This window comes from Crinia signifera, chromosome 19, assembly GCF_055691185.1.
Source record: "Crinia signifera chromosome 19, ASM5569118v1, whole genome shotgun sequence".
Lineage (NCBI taxonomy): Eukaryota > Metazoa > Chordata > Amphibia > Anura > Myobatrachidae > Crinia > Crinia signifera.
Window position 1 is genome coordinate 100,251,562 of NC_139226.1, and position 15,971 is coordinate 100,267,532.

At 42.6% G+C, this 15,971-nt stretch overlaps 1 protein-coding gene across 1 annotated transcript in view; it reads left to right on the forward strand.

The window, feature by feature from the left end:
* The window catches only part of C19H1orf174 (chromosome 19 C1orf174 homolog), an 18,385-nt gene extending 3,162 nt beyond the window's left edge, over positions 1-15,223 (forward strand). The window contains exons 2-5 of the mRNA XM_083163014.1: positions 4,136-4,258; positions 5,222-5,578; positions 10,247-10,372; positions 12,080-15,223. Of these exons, the coding sequence (XP_083019140.1) occupies positions 4,136-4,258; positions 5,222-5,578; positions 10,247-10,372 (606 nt within the window). The 3' untranslated portion in view covers positions 12,080-15,223. The remainder of the gene's footprint in view (positions 1-4,135; positions 4,259-5,221; positions 5,579-10,246; positions 10,373-12,079) is intronic.
* The last annotated feature ends 748 nt before the right edge of the window (positions 15,224-15,971 follow it).

Below are 15,971 nucleotides of genomic sequence, written 5' to 3' on the forward strand. Positions count from 1 at the left end.
TTTAATTAGGAAATTCACGTTTTCTTTTTTTTAAATATATATACCGTTTCAGACAGCGGCAGCTGAATAATCCAGCAATTATACGGCATTTGGAGTGCCGGGTTATTTGTCCATGTGCTGTCAGACCCCCCTTCACACAGGAGAGCAAATCTCTGGGTCTAAAATTTAGATGTGGTAGTTTGCTCTATTACACTGGGTTTTTGCCTGTGTGAAAGGGTCAGCCTGGAATTTCATTTTCTATGTGAAAGGGGTGTTATAGATTTGGGGAAATATTGACAAATATGTCACTTTGAACCCTTACCACAGCCCACGGTTATAACCTCAGACCTGAGGTGTCAGCAATTCAGAAGTAAACTATTGCCTGTGACTGGAACCTCTTCTGTTATTTCCCTTTACCACACTTTAACATTGTTGTAAATGAAACGATTGTAACCTGTGTAACGCACCCAAGATGGCTCCCTCACCTGGAACCCCCTTGTGTAGAATGAGCAGTCACTGAGGATTTAGCAAGGATCTCTCATATTCCCATATAGTGTGTGCGTGTGTGTGTGTGTGTGTGTGTGTGTGGGGGGGGGGGGGGGGGTAATCTTTAGATTTGATAACACAAAATGGCTGCTACATCCATAAATTGTATTTATTTCTGTATTTTATGAAAAACTAAATCACCCGTATATAATATTATTGCTGTCCATGAATCTTGCATCCAAATCTATTTTTTTATCTACCAATTCTTGATCACATATTTTGATACTTCCCAACTGGCCCATGGTGGGAGGCAGTGGCGGCTCCAGGGGTGGGGCTTTGGGGGAATAGATGCATGTGCACAGCATCTATTTACAGTGCTGGAAAATGGCCTAGAGAGTTCCTGACAATGACTATAACCATTTTACCACAATCCCCCCCCACCCCCCTGCTGGGATATGTGCATATTACTCAGAGGCATTGATCCTTTCTCTTAATTGCTCCATAAACCCCTTTCATTTGTATTGTCACCTCCATCTTCAAGGTCTAAGGGGCCTATTTATCATTTAATATTTGTGCCTAAATCCCCAAAAACACCTGTTTTCGGGGGGCTTGCCGCAAATATTAAGTATCAACCTAAATCAGGGAACGACCAACCCCAGGTGACAGGTTGCCAAGTGCGTTGTTCTGCTCCGTCGCCGGGGCCTGTTACATGCCGAGACCTCAGTAGTGGGAAGCCGCGGTTGTCCGTTTGGCTCAGCCACCCTTTGCTGTGTTCTTGCTCATCACCCCCTCAGTGCGGCAGTTGGTGAAATGACGCCTGCTAAATGTAAGTATTACTGTGTGCGGCGGCCAGCTATTTTAAATCTGCTCCCCTGCCCTATAGTTCTATACACCTGACAGTAAAGCCGCGGCCTCAGTATTGGGAAGTCGGGACTCTAGCCCGCAGTACTGTGGTCCTCCTGCCCCTGTCATCCCCTTCGGTGCAACCGAACCCGGCACCACCTCAATGCCTCTGGCAGAGCAAGTAAACCCCTGGTATCAAGCATGAAACCCATAGCAACAAGCATATAGTTAAGCTGAACTTGTGTGGTATTATATGTAATCGGAATTACAGTGTGTGGCATAATGTGTAATGAGCATTACGATGTTTGGTGTAATGGGTATTAACGGCATGTGGTATATGTAATGGGCATTATGGCATGTGTACATTTTTGGTATGTGCCTTCTGCGTGCAATGTCGCCGATTTTTAGTATGTGTTGAGCCCTGACCTAAATGTATCAGGAGGGACCGCAGCAAGAATCTCTGATCCCTCCTGCATAGGTTTCTATGTGCAGACCCCCTATAGATCTCACACATGTTCCTCTCAGCATCCTGACCACTTACTTTCCATTACCAAATAGACTCTCATTAAACCTACCAGGCTTCACTGCGGCCTTGTCAGGTGTCAGAGCGTGTATTTAATAATCTAAATCAAGACATTCACGCAAAATATATACTTTGAAAATAAATTCAAACTCAGAGCCGGCCCTGGCCTAAATGATGCCCTAGGCAAGATTTTTGCTGGTGCCCCCTAGCACCGCCACTAGTTCCGCCTCTGCCCTGCTCCCCTTTCCCAGCACCATCAACCCTCATCATAGTAGTCATCATTTTGGTGCTCCTACCCACAATATTTTAAATAGAAACCGTGCACACATTCGGTGCGCAGCCCAAACAGGGGTGTGTTCTTGCTGGGAAGGGGCATGGCCACCTAATAGTACCCCCAATTCAAATTATACCACACAGTAGTGCCACTTTATTCACATTTTATCATGCAATGGTGTCCCTTATTTACGTTACATCACACAGTAGTACCACTTTACCTTATGTACATTACTCCTCACATTATTCACATTATACCCTTAGAAAAAAATCCTGAGAAAATATTGTATTTTAAGCACCTCCATGGCCACAATGCAACCCAGCACAAAGCTGTGTGTGCTGGGCAGAGGAGAAGAGCTGCTGCTGTCACTTAAGGGGAGGGGGCCCGGGGCCCCCACTGGGCCCTTCCATCAGACTTTGGCCTGGGTAATTTGTACCCCCTACCCCTTTCTCTCGGCACCCCTGATAATACCACACAGTAATGCCCCTTACACATGACATACATTATTAATGTCCATATAACCATAATGCCCCTTACACATGATGCCAACCTTTTATTAATGCCCTTTATACACATAATGACACACATAATGCCCCTTACACATATGTTGCACATTATTAATGCCCTTATACACATGACACACATAATGCCCATTACACATATGTTGCACATTATTAATGACCTTATACACATGACACACATAATGTCTGTTACACATATGTCGCACATTATTAATGCATTTATACATTACACACATAATGCCCCTTAAACATATGCCGAACACTATTGCACAACCAACCCACCCACAGACAGCACTCGCACAGCCGCTAACACTGTGACCTCTGCCTGGATACAGATGTTTCCTCATACATCTTGACTCAATAAGGCCATGCAGCTCCTGGCCAGTTCTGCTAACGTTGGGTGCCTTTTTTTGCTGAAAATTCGTCTTATTTGCATTGTTATGACCAGGACACACAAGGAGCTTCCAATGATTAAAATGATATGTGGCATGCCTATATTCTGTCTGCGACTGTGTCTGTACCTGCATGCAGAATGCTATGTTACAGTGATTTCCATGAATACACTATTTTATATGCAGATACAGCCTCACTCACACACAGAATATAGGCATGTCATTTTAATCAGCAGAAGCTGCTGATGCCCCTAGGCATTCCAAATGCCCTAGGCAATTGCCTAGTAAGGCCGGCTCTGTTCAAACTTTTATTTAAAGTAAAATATAATATATATATTTTTACTCTGCATTATAAAATAGGGAATTCTGGTCCAGAATTCTTACACACCTGTCTCATGAAGAGTCGCCCATCAGCAGTCAGGAGAAGAAAAACCCCCTGTGGGGGAAACTGGGAACCCATGGCTGGAGGACTGCCAGTCCCTCTAGGCATTAAAAGACTTTGCAGAGTTTGCCCAAACCACCCACCCACCAACCTTGCATAACCCAGTCATCCCTTCTGTCGCCCCAAATCTGTATTACGACTTTTTTCCCAGACCACAAAGAACACAACCGATGGCATGCGTATGTCCACAGTGAGAAAGGGGGGGGGGGGGGGGGGGGAGGGAGGGAGGGGGTAGTATGAATAACCCTGCATTTCAAAAGCCGGGTAATTGCCGCTAGTTATTCGTCTGCCTCTGCCTCAAAGCTGTATTAGTTACAGCACATCATCTGGATATTTATTTCCTGATGGCATGTAATAGTTTGCATTCTGTAAAGGAGCTGACTGCAGATATGAAATGACTGTGGACACAGGAATGCATTCAGCAGTGAAGGGCTTATTAAGTTGAACCTTTGGCGTGTTGTAGCTGTATAGAAAACCAGCAAGATGGTGGCCAAATGACCCCAATTAGAATTACAAGCACTTAATAGTTCTATCCAGAGATACTGTTTCTTGTACGAAACTCCTCTAATCTGCTCTAGTCCATCTAACAAATTATCAGTCACCAGTTCTTTGGGTAGAGAATCCCTCCATCTGATTGCACTTACTGTACACTTAAGGTAATAACTCTGTTTCCAGTTAGCAGATGGGGTGCGATGCTCCTCTCGCCAGAGAACTACAAATTGCTCGTCTGAGCAGAACTCCTCTGACAATGAATCTGAGATCTGCAACTCTCGCAAGTCCGGGAAGAGAAAAGTACAGGTATGAGTCAACGTTCTATGGGGCTGTTTCAATTTGACGTGAGTTGAACAGCACTAGAAAAGGAGCTACGGGGCCTATCCAATTCAGTGCGTTGGTATGTTGTAGAATGCCAGTACTCACGACATAACAGGGTGTATAGTTGCAAGAACCGGCATTCTCCAACCTTAGTGCCTAAGCCACAAAACAGCATTGCGGACCTAGTTTTATTGGATCTCTGTTCGCACCCCAGGAGGGCTGTATCTTTTTGTATCTCGAAAGCCATGCAGAAACTTTCGCCTTCATTATAATAAACAAGAGTTGCCTCTATGGGCGTAATGTAATGCTGAATGATCTCGGATGTTTAGGGGCATTCACTCGCAGCAAAACCATGCCTTGTAAGGGATTGCGCCTTTAAAAAAAAATGCAGCCAGGACTAAATGCCATCGTATATATTTTGAACTTTATTACATACATGTTTACAAACATAAATGAATGGTTCCAGTAGCCGTTGTAGGAGTTCTACGGACGACACTATCCTGTTTATATTTGCATTATAATTGCATAAATATTGCATAATACAATCCAAGTATTGTAATCCTACAAATTAAGTATGTACAATACATTTACGTCAATCTATAGATGGTTCATGTCTGTAAAAAAAAAAAAAAACAATAGAAACTCTGATGGAGAAACTCTGCACTCCAGCTGTTGTTGAACTACACATCCCAGCATGCCCTGCAACAATTTAAGCATGGCCATATAGCAAAACTGAAGCAGGGCATTCTGGGATGTCTAGTTCAACAACATCTGGAGTTCCAAGGTTCTCCCTGGTCATTACCACTATAAGACTCTGCTACAGTGTCAGCTAATTACCTTATTACAGGGATGATTTGCTTTTAATATAGTTCTAATATAGCAAAACAAATGAAACAATATGTTTACACTGCAAAACTTCTTTCAAAATATATATTAATTTTTTTCCAGGCATCATCCAACAAAGGTACAGAAAAGAATCTTTCAAAAAATATAAAATGTGGCCAGAATAGTGGACTAGTTAGTGAAGATGGTGGACCTAAGAGACGCACTAAAGCTGGTACTCAGGGCAGGAGGTGCCCAAAGGTGAGGGTCAACACCCGTCTGGCTACACGTCAAGTTAACAAAGTGAATGATTACGCTTCTTATAATGGAATAACGGACGATAGTGGCGATGGAATGGTGTATTCGGACCTAGCGTACCCGGATAAACGAAACCTGTGTGCCGATGCCACTCCTTTTCTGGATGAAGACAGCAACCAGCCCATGCCACTGGGACGGTTCTTTGAAAACGCAGATCTCATGCAGGTGAATTGGGGCACAACTAAACACTTGGTGAATGCTATAATTGAGTTATAGCCAGCTGTACAGGGCCCCCACACACTACAACGGTATGTCTGACCCTGAAGTCAGATGGAATTTCCCTTGAACGATTTTGTACTTTGGTGTCCTATATCTCATGCCATTAATCAAGCTGAGATAAATCGCATGCGATATACCTTATGGTATACGATTGTACCATAAGATATATCTGATGGGCTGGATTAGGGGGCTAGAGGGACTGGAAACGTCAGATGATATATCACATGCACAAAAGCACTTAATTTTTCTATCAGAATCTGATAAATCACTGGTGCAGTACAGCCAGTCAAGGGGTACACTCACGGGACTGTGCATAGGATATGACACTTTACAGACGTTATATATCGACCCATAAGATTTGGCACTTGATGTGCTATTTTTTAACATGTTCTAAATCTGATGAGATTTTATCACATGTAACCCGGGGTAGCGGGAAGCGGAGACCTGAGAGCAGGGTCCGGGGTAGCAGCGGGAGAATAGAATAAAATCCTATTCAAAAGACTGGGCAGCCGCTGAATGGCTGAGCTCTCAGCCAATCAGCGGCCGCCCAGTCTCTTTTTAATAAAAAAATATATATATTCTCACGTCGCTACTCCGGACCCTGCTCTCCGGTCCCCGCCTGCTGCTACCCCGGACCCTGCTTTCCGGTTTCCCTCCCGCTGCACCAGGGCTCGCTCCCCCGGACCTCGCTCCCTGCCACCACACATTCAACTGTTAAAGGATGGGTGAAAGTACAATTATGCAATTTCATTAACTTGTATAAATGTTTATTTTGTATTATGGGAGCGAATATGAATTTAATGATTCTGGTGATCTCCTTATGAAAAGAGAAATGAACATAAAGTTTAGGGCATTTATACAAATCACAATGTTACATGGTAACTTCACTCATCTCCAGACAATTAAAGTAAGACTGAAATAATCTGTGAAAGACTCCTAAAGCACTGGTGCTGCCATCTGAGCGACATGTTCTGAGTGATTGACCTTGCATAGAAATACCTGCGTTTATAGATACAGTACATGAGATTGCACTGATTCTTTGCAAGGTCAGTTATTCATAAGCATCTGACAGAGAGCAGTTACAGCACGTTTTCTGCGTTTTCAAGAGGTGATTGCAGGCTCGTAAGTAAAGACGTATGCCCCTGTATTAAGTGATTTTGGTAAATCTTGAATTTTTACTTTGGTTATAAGTGTATTTAAGCAAAATTATTATTTATTACTTTCCTTTAGTGTTTGTAGTTCAGTCATATCTAATGCAAAGAACATTCAATCTTCAGAAAGTCTTCAGCTGCTTTTAAGCAGGGGATTGTTCGTTCCTAAAGAACGTTTGACAACATATATAAACAAGGCGTGGCAATAATTTATTTTTTCTGTTTTATTTACTTTTAAATGCTTCAGAAGTGTTTTCTAATATCAGTGTAAGTATATCTGGAAATATACAGCGACGTTAACAAGCGTACAGACTTCTGTATTGTTTCACCGCTAAGTATACTGAAATATATAAGAAAAATGGGACGTTTTGCACGGATAACACACATTTCACATTGGGCCGCAATTAATGTGGCAGACGAGGGGGTTAAACAGCGGGGATTGCCAAAAACATGCGGACCATGCCGGCCGCTCACCCTATTCAATGTTCCGCTGTCAGATGACTGTGAGGATTCCCCCAAACAGCGAGGCTCGTGGCTAATGCTGCAATCCCGCTTCATTTAGTTGCGAGCCTCGCTGTTTTAGCGGCCGCACATGCTGTAAAAACCCAGTGACGTGGAAATGGCGTGTGCAGGTTGTCATTTGAATAATGACGTGCGAGCTGTGATAGCGAGCAGTCAGCACTGCTCGCTGTCACAGCTTGCAAAAATCATTGAATTTACCCCAGTGTTGAAGAGTCTGACACTTTATTTATTACCAGCCATTTATATATCGCAAATACATTTCGCAGCGCTGTACAGAGAATTTTTGACCAGCCCTAACTGTATAGAAATCCACACAGCCCGGGCCATGTTGGGAATAGAACCCATGACCTCAGTGCTAAGAGGCAGTAATTATACCATCCGTGCTGCCCAAGCATTGAGTCCAAGGGGGGCGTACACTCAGCTTGATTTTGACACGTTTTCTATTCAATTTTGCTTCTAGAAGCAAAATCTAATTTGAAGTCGAACAGTGTTTAGCGTCATTCGATGCAGATTTGATCCCTCAAAAGCAGAAATAGACTTGGCAGGCAAGTCTATATCTGCTTCGATCTCCAGATTGAATACAGTTCCATGCAGCCTCCCTCCCCCCACGTGCCATTCATCAGTCCATCCCTCCCTCCACTTCGATGCTGGCACGCGGCGGCCATCGATATCTAATCCATATACGGTAAGTCTGTCAGGACCTGTGTGTTAAATGTAAATTTATATAGGTGCTGGCTCGCTAGTACTATACTCTGCAGGGTGGGGGTAAATGTTTAGCACGTATGGTCTCCGATCCGATGCGCACGTATCAGATGTCACACACATGCTGTTTGGGCTGATTTTCTCACCTTATATCGGGTGAAATCGGGCCCAAATTGCATAGTGTATGGGGGGGCTTTAAGAGGGATACGGTCATTGGGTCACCAGCAAGTTGTTACAGTCATTAGGTCGACAGGGTCATTAGGTTGACCTAATGACTGTCTAACAATTTGCTGGTGACCAACTGATCCACACCCCCATAAAAACGGTTTCCCCATGCCCGGTACGGTTCTCTGGGCTTTGAGTTCCACCACTATTTAGTATCCTTGGGCTCTGAGGTAATAAGTGTGGTAGGTCCAGGGGCTCTACGCTCTGCAGTACATCACGGTGGACTGAAAGAGACTTGCTTCAATGTTACCACCCTTTACTGTGCTGTGCCAGACTATGCCCCCAGCATGCACCATTTGATGGTTCAGGATTGTTCAATGGCTATGGGTGCAGATGTGTCGACCCTTGTAAAAAAAAAAGATAAGCTTCACTTGTCATACTCAGCCCTGCTAAGCTCCACTTATCAGCTCCATTTAGAAAGCGTCAGAAATCTCCCTTTTTCAAAGGTTTAATCTGCAATTAGCCAAGTGCAGAAACAAGATTTCGTATTGTGGCATGTGAATCTATGAATGACCTAATTATTTCCATCCTGCTCGTTTTCCAGAGCGTCCGCCAGTCTGCAGACACTGGATGCGGATTAATTGTACAGGAGATGTGCCCAAAGACGACGAAGTTGGCACGCATCGTGAAATGTGATTGGCGGCCAAGTTGGCTCGCTTGGCGCACAAAGAGTAATTGTGTGTCTGCAGAGTTTGTGGTCTCGTGTCTTGCTGCCATCTAGTAGGACTGGAGCTATTATGCTGTCAAATGATTTTTTTTAGTCAGCTTCTCGCTGGCAGTTTGAGCTTAGCATTGTTGCTCTTTGTGCTTCATTTGAGGTTAATGTTCCCTAATTAGTTGATTTCCAGGCAGAGGTAGGTGTAATTGCTCTCATTCAGCACAGAGCCACTTAATTAGCGGATTCAATGTAGTACTGAGCTCAGGCTGCAGTCCTGCCTGCCGCTACTGTCCAACTAGATGCGTTGTCTTTTTATGCTTCACCTTCACGTTTGGTTCTCCGAATGTCTAATGACCTTGTGCGCTTTTTACCATACTCCGCTCTGCTATTTTTTAGGGAAGCCTAAGGGGAGGTGTCTCAAACAGCGGAAAGCGTCTACTGATTATTTTATTGAATGGGATACTTGGTAAACTCTACCTTTGAAGCTAACTGTTACTATGGGCAACTTATCCACTTCTCCCCCCATGCTACCATACAGAAGACCAGATGTATCAAGGTTCAAAAAGGGATACAGTGGAGAGCGATAAACAGCCAGCCAATCAGCTCCTACCTGCCATGTTACAGGCTGTGTTTGAAAATGGCTGATAGCAGCTGATTGGTTGGTTGTTTATCACTCTCCACTGTATCACTTTTTTGAAGCTTGATACATCTGGTTCTAAGTATGTATGTAATTATGGCATTGTGGATTTATTTCTTGACATGATTTAATGGAAGTAATTTATCATCGTTGACTTTACACACTGAGCGGTGATATAGCTACTGTGTGAAGGTGTACGTCCGGTTGCAGTTTGATCGACAAAATGGAACAATTTGGGGCAAATTTTAGTAAGAAGAGGTGCATCTGCCCCGTTTTTGAGGCATGCCAAAACCAACAATTCACTGGCCTTGGCAGTAGCCTTAGGATCACTCTGATGTCCTGCGGTCCATCCGATGTTCCCAATGCTGCATCTTTGAACACGTGCAGTGGATCTGAGACGCCAAAGGGGAACATTGCAATTCAACAGAACATACCTGCATCACAGGTCATCCATACGTTCTCAGATCCCCTGTTACCAGAGGTGCAGCACTAATCACTCTTGCACGCACCACTGATTCAGACCCATAGTACACAGGTTTTTATTTTGGCATCACCTGTGCCCATACAGGATTGAGGCATGGCACAATATTTATAATTTCAGAATAACAATTAAAAGAGTACCTATCTCCTTTTACTTACATGTGGATGCCCACAAACAATAGGCTTGCACACTGAAAAGCTTGTCCCATAATCTCATCCCTTCTTTTCTTCTCGCTTAGGACTTTCCACCCGTCGCGACTTCCTGCGCTTCAATGAGCAGAAGAGAACTGAGAAACCTTCACTTTAGAGCAAAAGAGGAGGAGGAGGAGGACGACGATGATGAACTAAATAATGAAGAGGTTTAAGTAAGTAACCAATATGTGTAAAGGGCCAACAGCCCAAATACACAAGTCTATACAATATGAAAAGGCCAAGTGATGGTTAAACCTCTATAGATGTTGATCGGTATTATTAGATGGCATTCTCCACTAATCTAACTTTCAAATCACCGCTGTGGTCTGGGCCCTTGTATTAATGCACTGTCTTGGCCAGAGACCCCACCTGCACTCTGCGCCAGGTATCGGGTGGCGTTTCTTCATTACTCTATCATGAACAAAGATCATGATCTACACAAGCTTATCATCCACATGATAGCCATCTGTTGTCAGCTACTCTGGGGTCCAAACAGATCTTCCAGACGGGATATGGTCATTAGGTCTACACCAACTGGGTCAACACGGAGCTAGGTGGACAGTCTACATGGGGTTTTTCACTGTTTTTTGAGCCGACATGTGCCGAAAGGCGGTATTTCATGCCCTACTATCCACTAGGGTGTGGTGGGAGAATAAAATGGTGTGCCAAGCGTAGCGAGGCACCGTGCCCAAAGCATAGCGAGCAAAGCGGTGCACTTCAAACTGTGTCCATGTTCACTGTGTCGACATTCGGGTAAAAAAAAACAGTGGAAAACCCCATGTTGACCTTGACCCGTTTCGACCCAATGCTTGTTGATCTAGTTGGTGTAGACCAAACGATCCACACCCTTCCAGATGTGTCCATTTGTTAAAGAGGTACACAAGTTGATGCTGTGGTTCTATGGAAGTTTTCACAATAGAGCGTTTCTTCTAGAGCATGGGTCCTCAAACTGCGGCTCTCCAGATGTTGTGAAACTACAAATCCCAGCATGCCTTGCCACAGTTTTGCTATAAGGGAGTGTTAACTGTGGCAAGGCATGCTGGGATTTGTAGTTTCACAAGATCTGGAGGGCCGCAGTTTGAGGACATATGTTCTAGAGCTTGGGTTCTCAAACTCTGTCCTCAGGGCCCCAAACCGTTCATGTCACACAGTAGATGAGCAGGGGTATTCATGACTCACCGGTCAAAATTCACAAATGGAGCTAATTACTTCTGTGATTCTGGGAGGAGGAGGGGTTTTTAATTCCGCACTGAGTGCTCTTACTTGTTCGTCCTCCTATGGTTCATCCTTTCATCTTCTCTATTATTTTTCGTTCTTGCAAAGATTTTACATCATTTTTAACATATTCTTGAGAATGTGGTGCTACCCCTCTCCATTCTGGGAGGAGACCTGGAGATCATGCGAGGTGAAAAACTCATGTCTGCCATTTGACTTTCAACTGTCGACCTTAGTCATGTCAACCTATTTCAGGTGTTAAACTAAGCCCTGTCGACCCTCGTAGGGTCAACTTAGTTGACCATATCCCGCCACCATCTGGGATGGGGGGGGGGGGGGGGGGGGATCCTTTTTTTTATATATATATATATATATATATATATATATATATATATATATATATATATATATATATATATATATATATATATATATATATATATATATATATATATATATATATATATAGTTAGTCCACCTGGGAACTTTCGCCTGATGCTACTAGAAAGCTGCTGAATTTTCCACATTCCTTTTTAATCTATGTGTACTATATTGCATTGGGTTGAAATAGAAATATTAGCAAGTACATTTCTATTTTTTATTAGCTATTATAAGGTGTAGTCTTTACTTTTTTTTCCTCATGTGGTGTTTTCTTTTCTCTTTAGGAATTGGTGCATCTTTCTCGCAGCCTTTCAACTGGACGGACCTGCTACCTACTGTACCTACTGTACAAGGGCAAATAGAATATTGATCATTACCAGAGTGCTTTTATATCCAGGTGTTCCTCTTGCATTTAGAAAGGGTGAGCAGAGGACATCTAATGACACTGTCCCAGAACTCTTGTTGCTCCAGCTGGAATTGGGGGTGTGGGGGGATCCACTGGATCTAACGAAGCTGCCCCCCCCCCCCACATTATATAAAAGTACAGCGACACCAGTGAAAACTGTACATTGCTGATCTGCCATATTTGGGAGTACAGCACTGCTAATAAACTCCAAAGATGTTCTCCTTCTGGGTTATAAGGCAACCGGAAGGAAATGGGGCTGGGGGGGGATTTGGCTGACAGTTCTGTTCTATTTATATTAAATGGGTATATTATGTTTTGATGTTTTTTAGATGTAACCTTAAGGTAGTTATAGTTGAAATTCTCCATAAATAAATTGGGATTGGTGGAATGTGGTCTTTATATGGATGGGGATTGCTCAGACAGCCGTAGGGTCAGTGGGTCAACGTGTGGATAGTTGTGGAATGGAGTCCCCACTTGCCATGTTCCAGCTTGTACATAACTTTAACCTTGGTTTTGCAAAGCTAGGTCCAGAAAACTGTGTGTGTGTGTGTGTGTGTGTGTGTGTGTGTGTGTGTGTGTGTATAATATATATATTCTCAAAACATATTTGTATTTTCTAGCATTAGCTGAAGTATTAATCGACCAGTGGTTTGTAGCAGCTTGCATTGAACTGTATTTGGTCATCTACCCGCTGACTCGTCAAAAGCATAAAGTGCCACTGTATGAGCTTTGTATCCTGTTTCAGCTGCCTCGATTGTAGAAGCGTCCGTGTTATCTCCCCAGGGGTAAAACCGCCTGTGGCACTCCAGCTGCTATAGAACTACGAACCCCAGCATCCAACAGTTCTGCTGTTAGGATATGCTAATCAGTGCCTGCTGGGAAGTTTAGTTCCACAGTAGCTGGCATGTCACAGGTTGCTTACCCCTGTACTATTGCAATAGTTGTTCACCATTAAATAAGTAATGGGTTCAAAGACCAGATTTAGCCACCTGCTCAGCTGAACTGTTAGCTTGTGGGCAAGTGAATGTTACTGGTAGCTCTTGTGTATAGGCGAGCAGTGAAAATGGTTATGTACATATATATATATTACATGTGCTGATGTATGTGTGTGTGTAGCAGGAAAACAGTGGTATACTAAAGCAGCATAACACTGTATCCATATACTGCTTGTATGTATTTTTCTGGTATACCTGCTGGTTTCACATCGCACTCTATGGCGAGCAAGAGCTCCCTGCCCAAATATCCTGCGATTTGTAGCTGCAGTGGTCAGATGAAACATTGCTAGTTGAATCTCCACTATAGTCTTAAAAATCCCTGGCCTAAATGTACACCAGTCAAATGTGATATTTTTTCAATTAAACCTATCTATAGGAATTCATCCCTCCTTCCAACTAGCATGGTAGAACAATGCAGTCAGGCTTTTTCATGTATGATTTAGGTGCCTTTATATGTTTGCTGTCATAAATTACACTGGAGTATAGGAGGGCAGTTTTATCTTGGCTTGTCTAGGACATGGCAGTTTATTTCTCATTGTCAAGCTGTTGTTTTTTTTTTTAACCACAAATGGTGTCTTACTATATATTCACAGTTGCTAATGTTCTATTTCTAAATGGATAAAGGCGGTATTTGCCTCCTTATGTATAATGCATCTGTTTGTTTTGCTGGAGATAACCACACCAAAGCACATTATCAACATATATAGTTATCAAGGAGGATGAAAAGTAAAAAAAAAAAAAAAAAGTGCATGCTTAATGTTGTGTTAAAAATTGAAAAAGGTGGAATGGGTCAATATATTTAAAGCAGCAATTCAATACGAAATATGTATTATTATTTTTTTAATTTAAGTAGCAAGTGTTCAGTTATGTTGTTGTTTTTTTTTTTTTTTTACATATTTGGGTTTTAGTTTTTTTTTCTGTACATAAATTGTTTGGAGGTTACGAAATATGGCTGTCAGGTCTCCGTGTATGTGATGGCAGGACAGAACACTCAGAGGGGTATTCCAAAGCCTCTCGGTTGACTACATTGTGGGCCTGATTCTGGTTCACTCACCAAGACAAATTCTCTCTGCACTGCAGGTGGGGCAGATGTCACCTGTGCAGATTTGGGTGGGGTTTTTACTTCAAACTGATATATATATATATATATTACAGTGTAAAAATAAAGCAGCCAGTAGTTACCCTCCACAGAAACAAATGAACTCACCCAAATCTAACCCCACCTGCAGTGAACATGGTTTTGTCCGTTAGAGAATTTGCTTTTGCGAGTGAACCAAAATCAGGCCCTGTGTGTGAAGTGACGCTGGTTGCCATGGTAATCTCATTACAAATTACAAAATGATAAATCACAAATAGAAGCCTGAAGAAACAAACCAAAGGAAATGTGAAACTACCAGCACTTCTCTTCTGCAATAGTTTGGTTGAAGTAAGAAAAATATTCATTTGATTGCTGCTTTCAATACAAATTGATCAGTCTTGCAACATGTAGCATTCATAAGTCTAGACAGCCATGCTTTAAAGGAATTAATCCTATTAAACATATGTACTCTTTCTGTCCAAGGGAGTGCAAGCTACTCCTCAATATTCATGTAGACTCTGAGTCTTATTGTAGTGTGAATAAGTAAGCTTACAGACTAGGAGTTAGGAATGCATAGAAAAAATATTAAGGGGACTATCCTATTACCTCAATATTTTTGTCCGGATATCAGATCAATGACCAGAGGTCATTATAATGGTATTCAATTAGCTGATGTTTTTATAGGCCCCAAATGGACTTTATATCAGACAAAAACACAAGGAACCAGGGACATGTCTCTGATTTCATATATTCGCCCATGCAGCGGCTGCTCTGGGATTAGACCCCACATGCCTCAGCTATGGGAAGTATAATACCTGATAATGGCATTGAGCTAATAGGATAGTGCCCTAATTCTAGTTTTGTTGTAAAACTACTCGCATATGGTAAGATCAAGAATGTTTCTGGTACTTGTAACTTCCATATTGGAGTATAACGTATCTGCCGATTTTAAGAAGCATATTGGGGATAAACGCAGTCTGTCTACGCCGCTGTTGGCGAATTACACCATACATTAATGGTGCCAACAGCTGGAAGCTTCACTTTTAATCTTGGGCACCTTGAGGCTTGTAAGCTGATTTTGGACTATAGGGACAGTCTTTGCCTGGCAGGGCATGCTGAGACTTGTAGTTCCACAGCTGTTTTAGATAAGCTGGAGGTAACTGAGTATGGTGTATTTCCACAGCAAGAGGTTGACTGTCCCCAAGTATGTTCCTTAAATGTATAAATATTCAGTAGTACATAACCACTTCATTGTCACAGTATAATATATATATAATTTTGGAATGTATAAATGATAAACTATACTTCAATGGAAATCTCTGCCGTCCAAATAAAAGTTACAATGTAAAATATATTGTGTTGAGTTTTGATAATGTAACAAACTGGTGAATTTCTTGTTTTTAGAACTTTTTCTGAAAGATCTGTCTACCCCGTGACATTAATATGCATATTGCTGTTATTAGTGTTATGGATGGGAGAATCTGCTGGTTCCAATGGTCTCTCACACTCTCCACTTGTGCCTGCAGTCAGAAGCATCTTTTGGTTGCTGCATTTACCTGCCAGAAAAATGCAAGCAGTTTGGCAGTGTGTCCTCCATTGACTTCTGGCCATACACTTTACCAGGGGTATCCGAACCGGTCCTTGAGGTCTACCAACTTTCCACTTTTCCACTAGCTGGTGCACAGGTGTAGTCATTA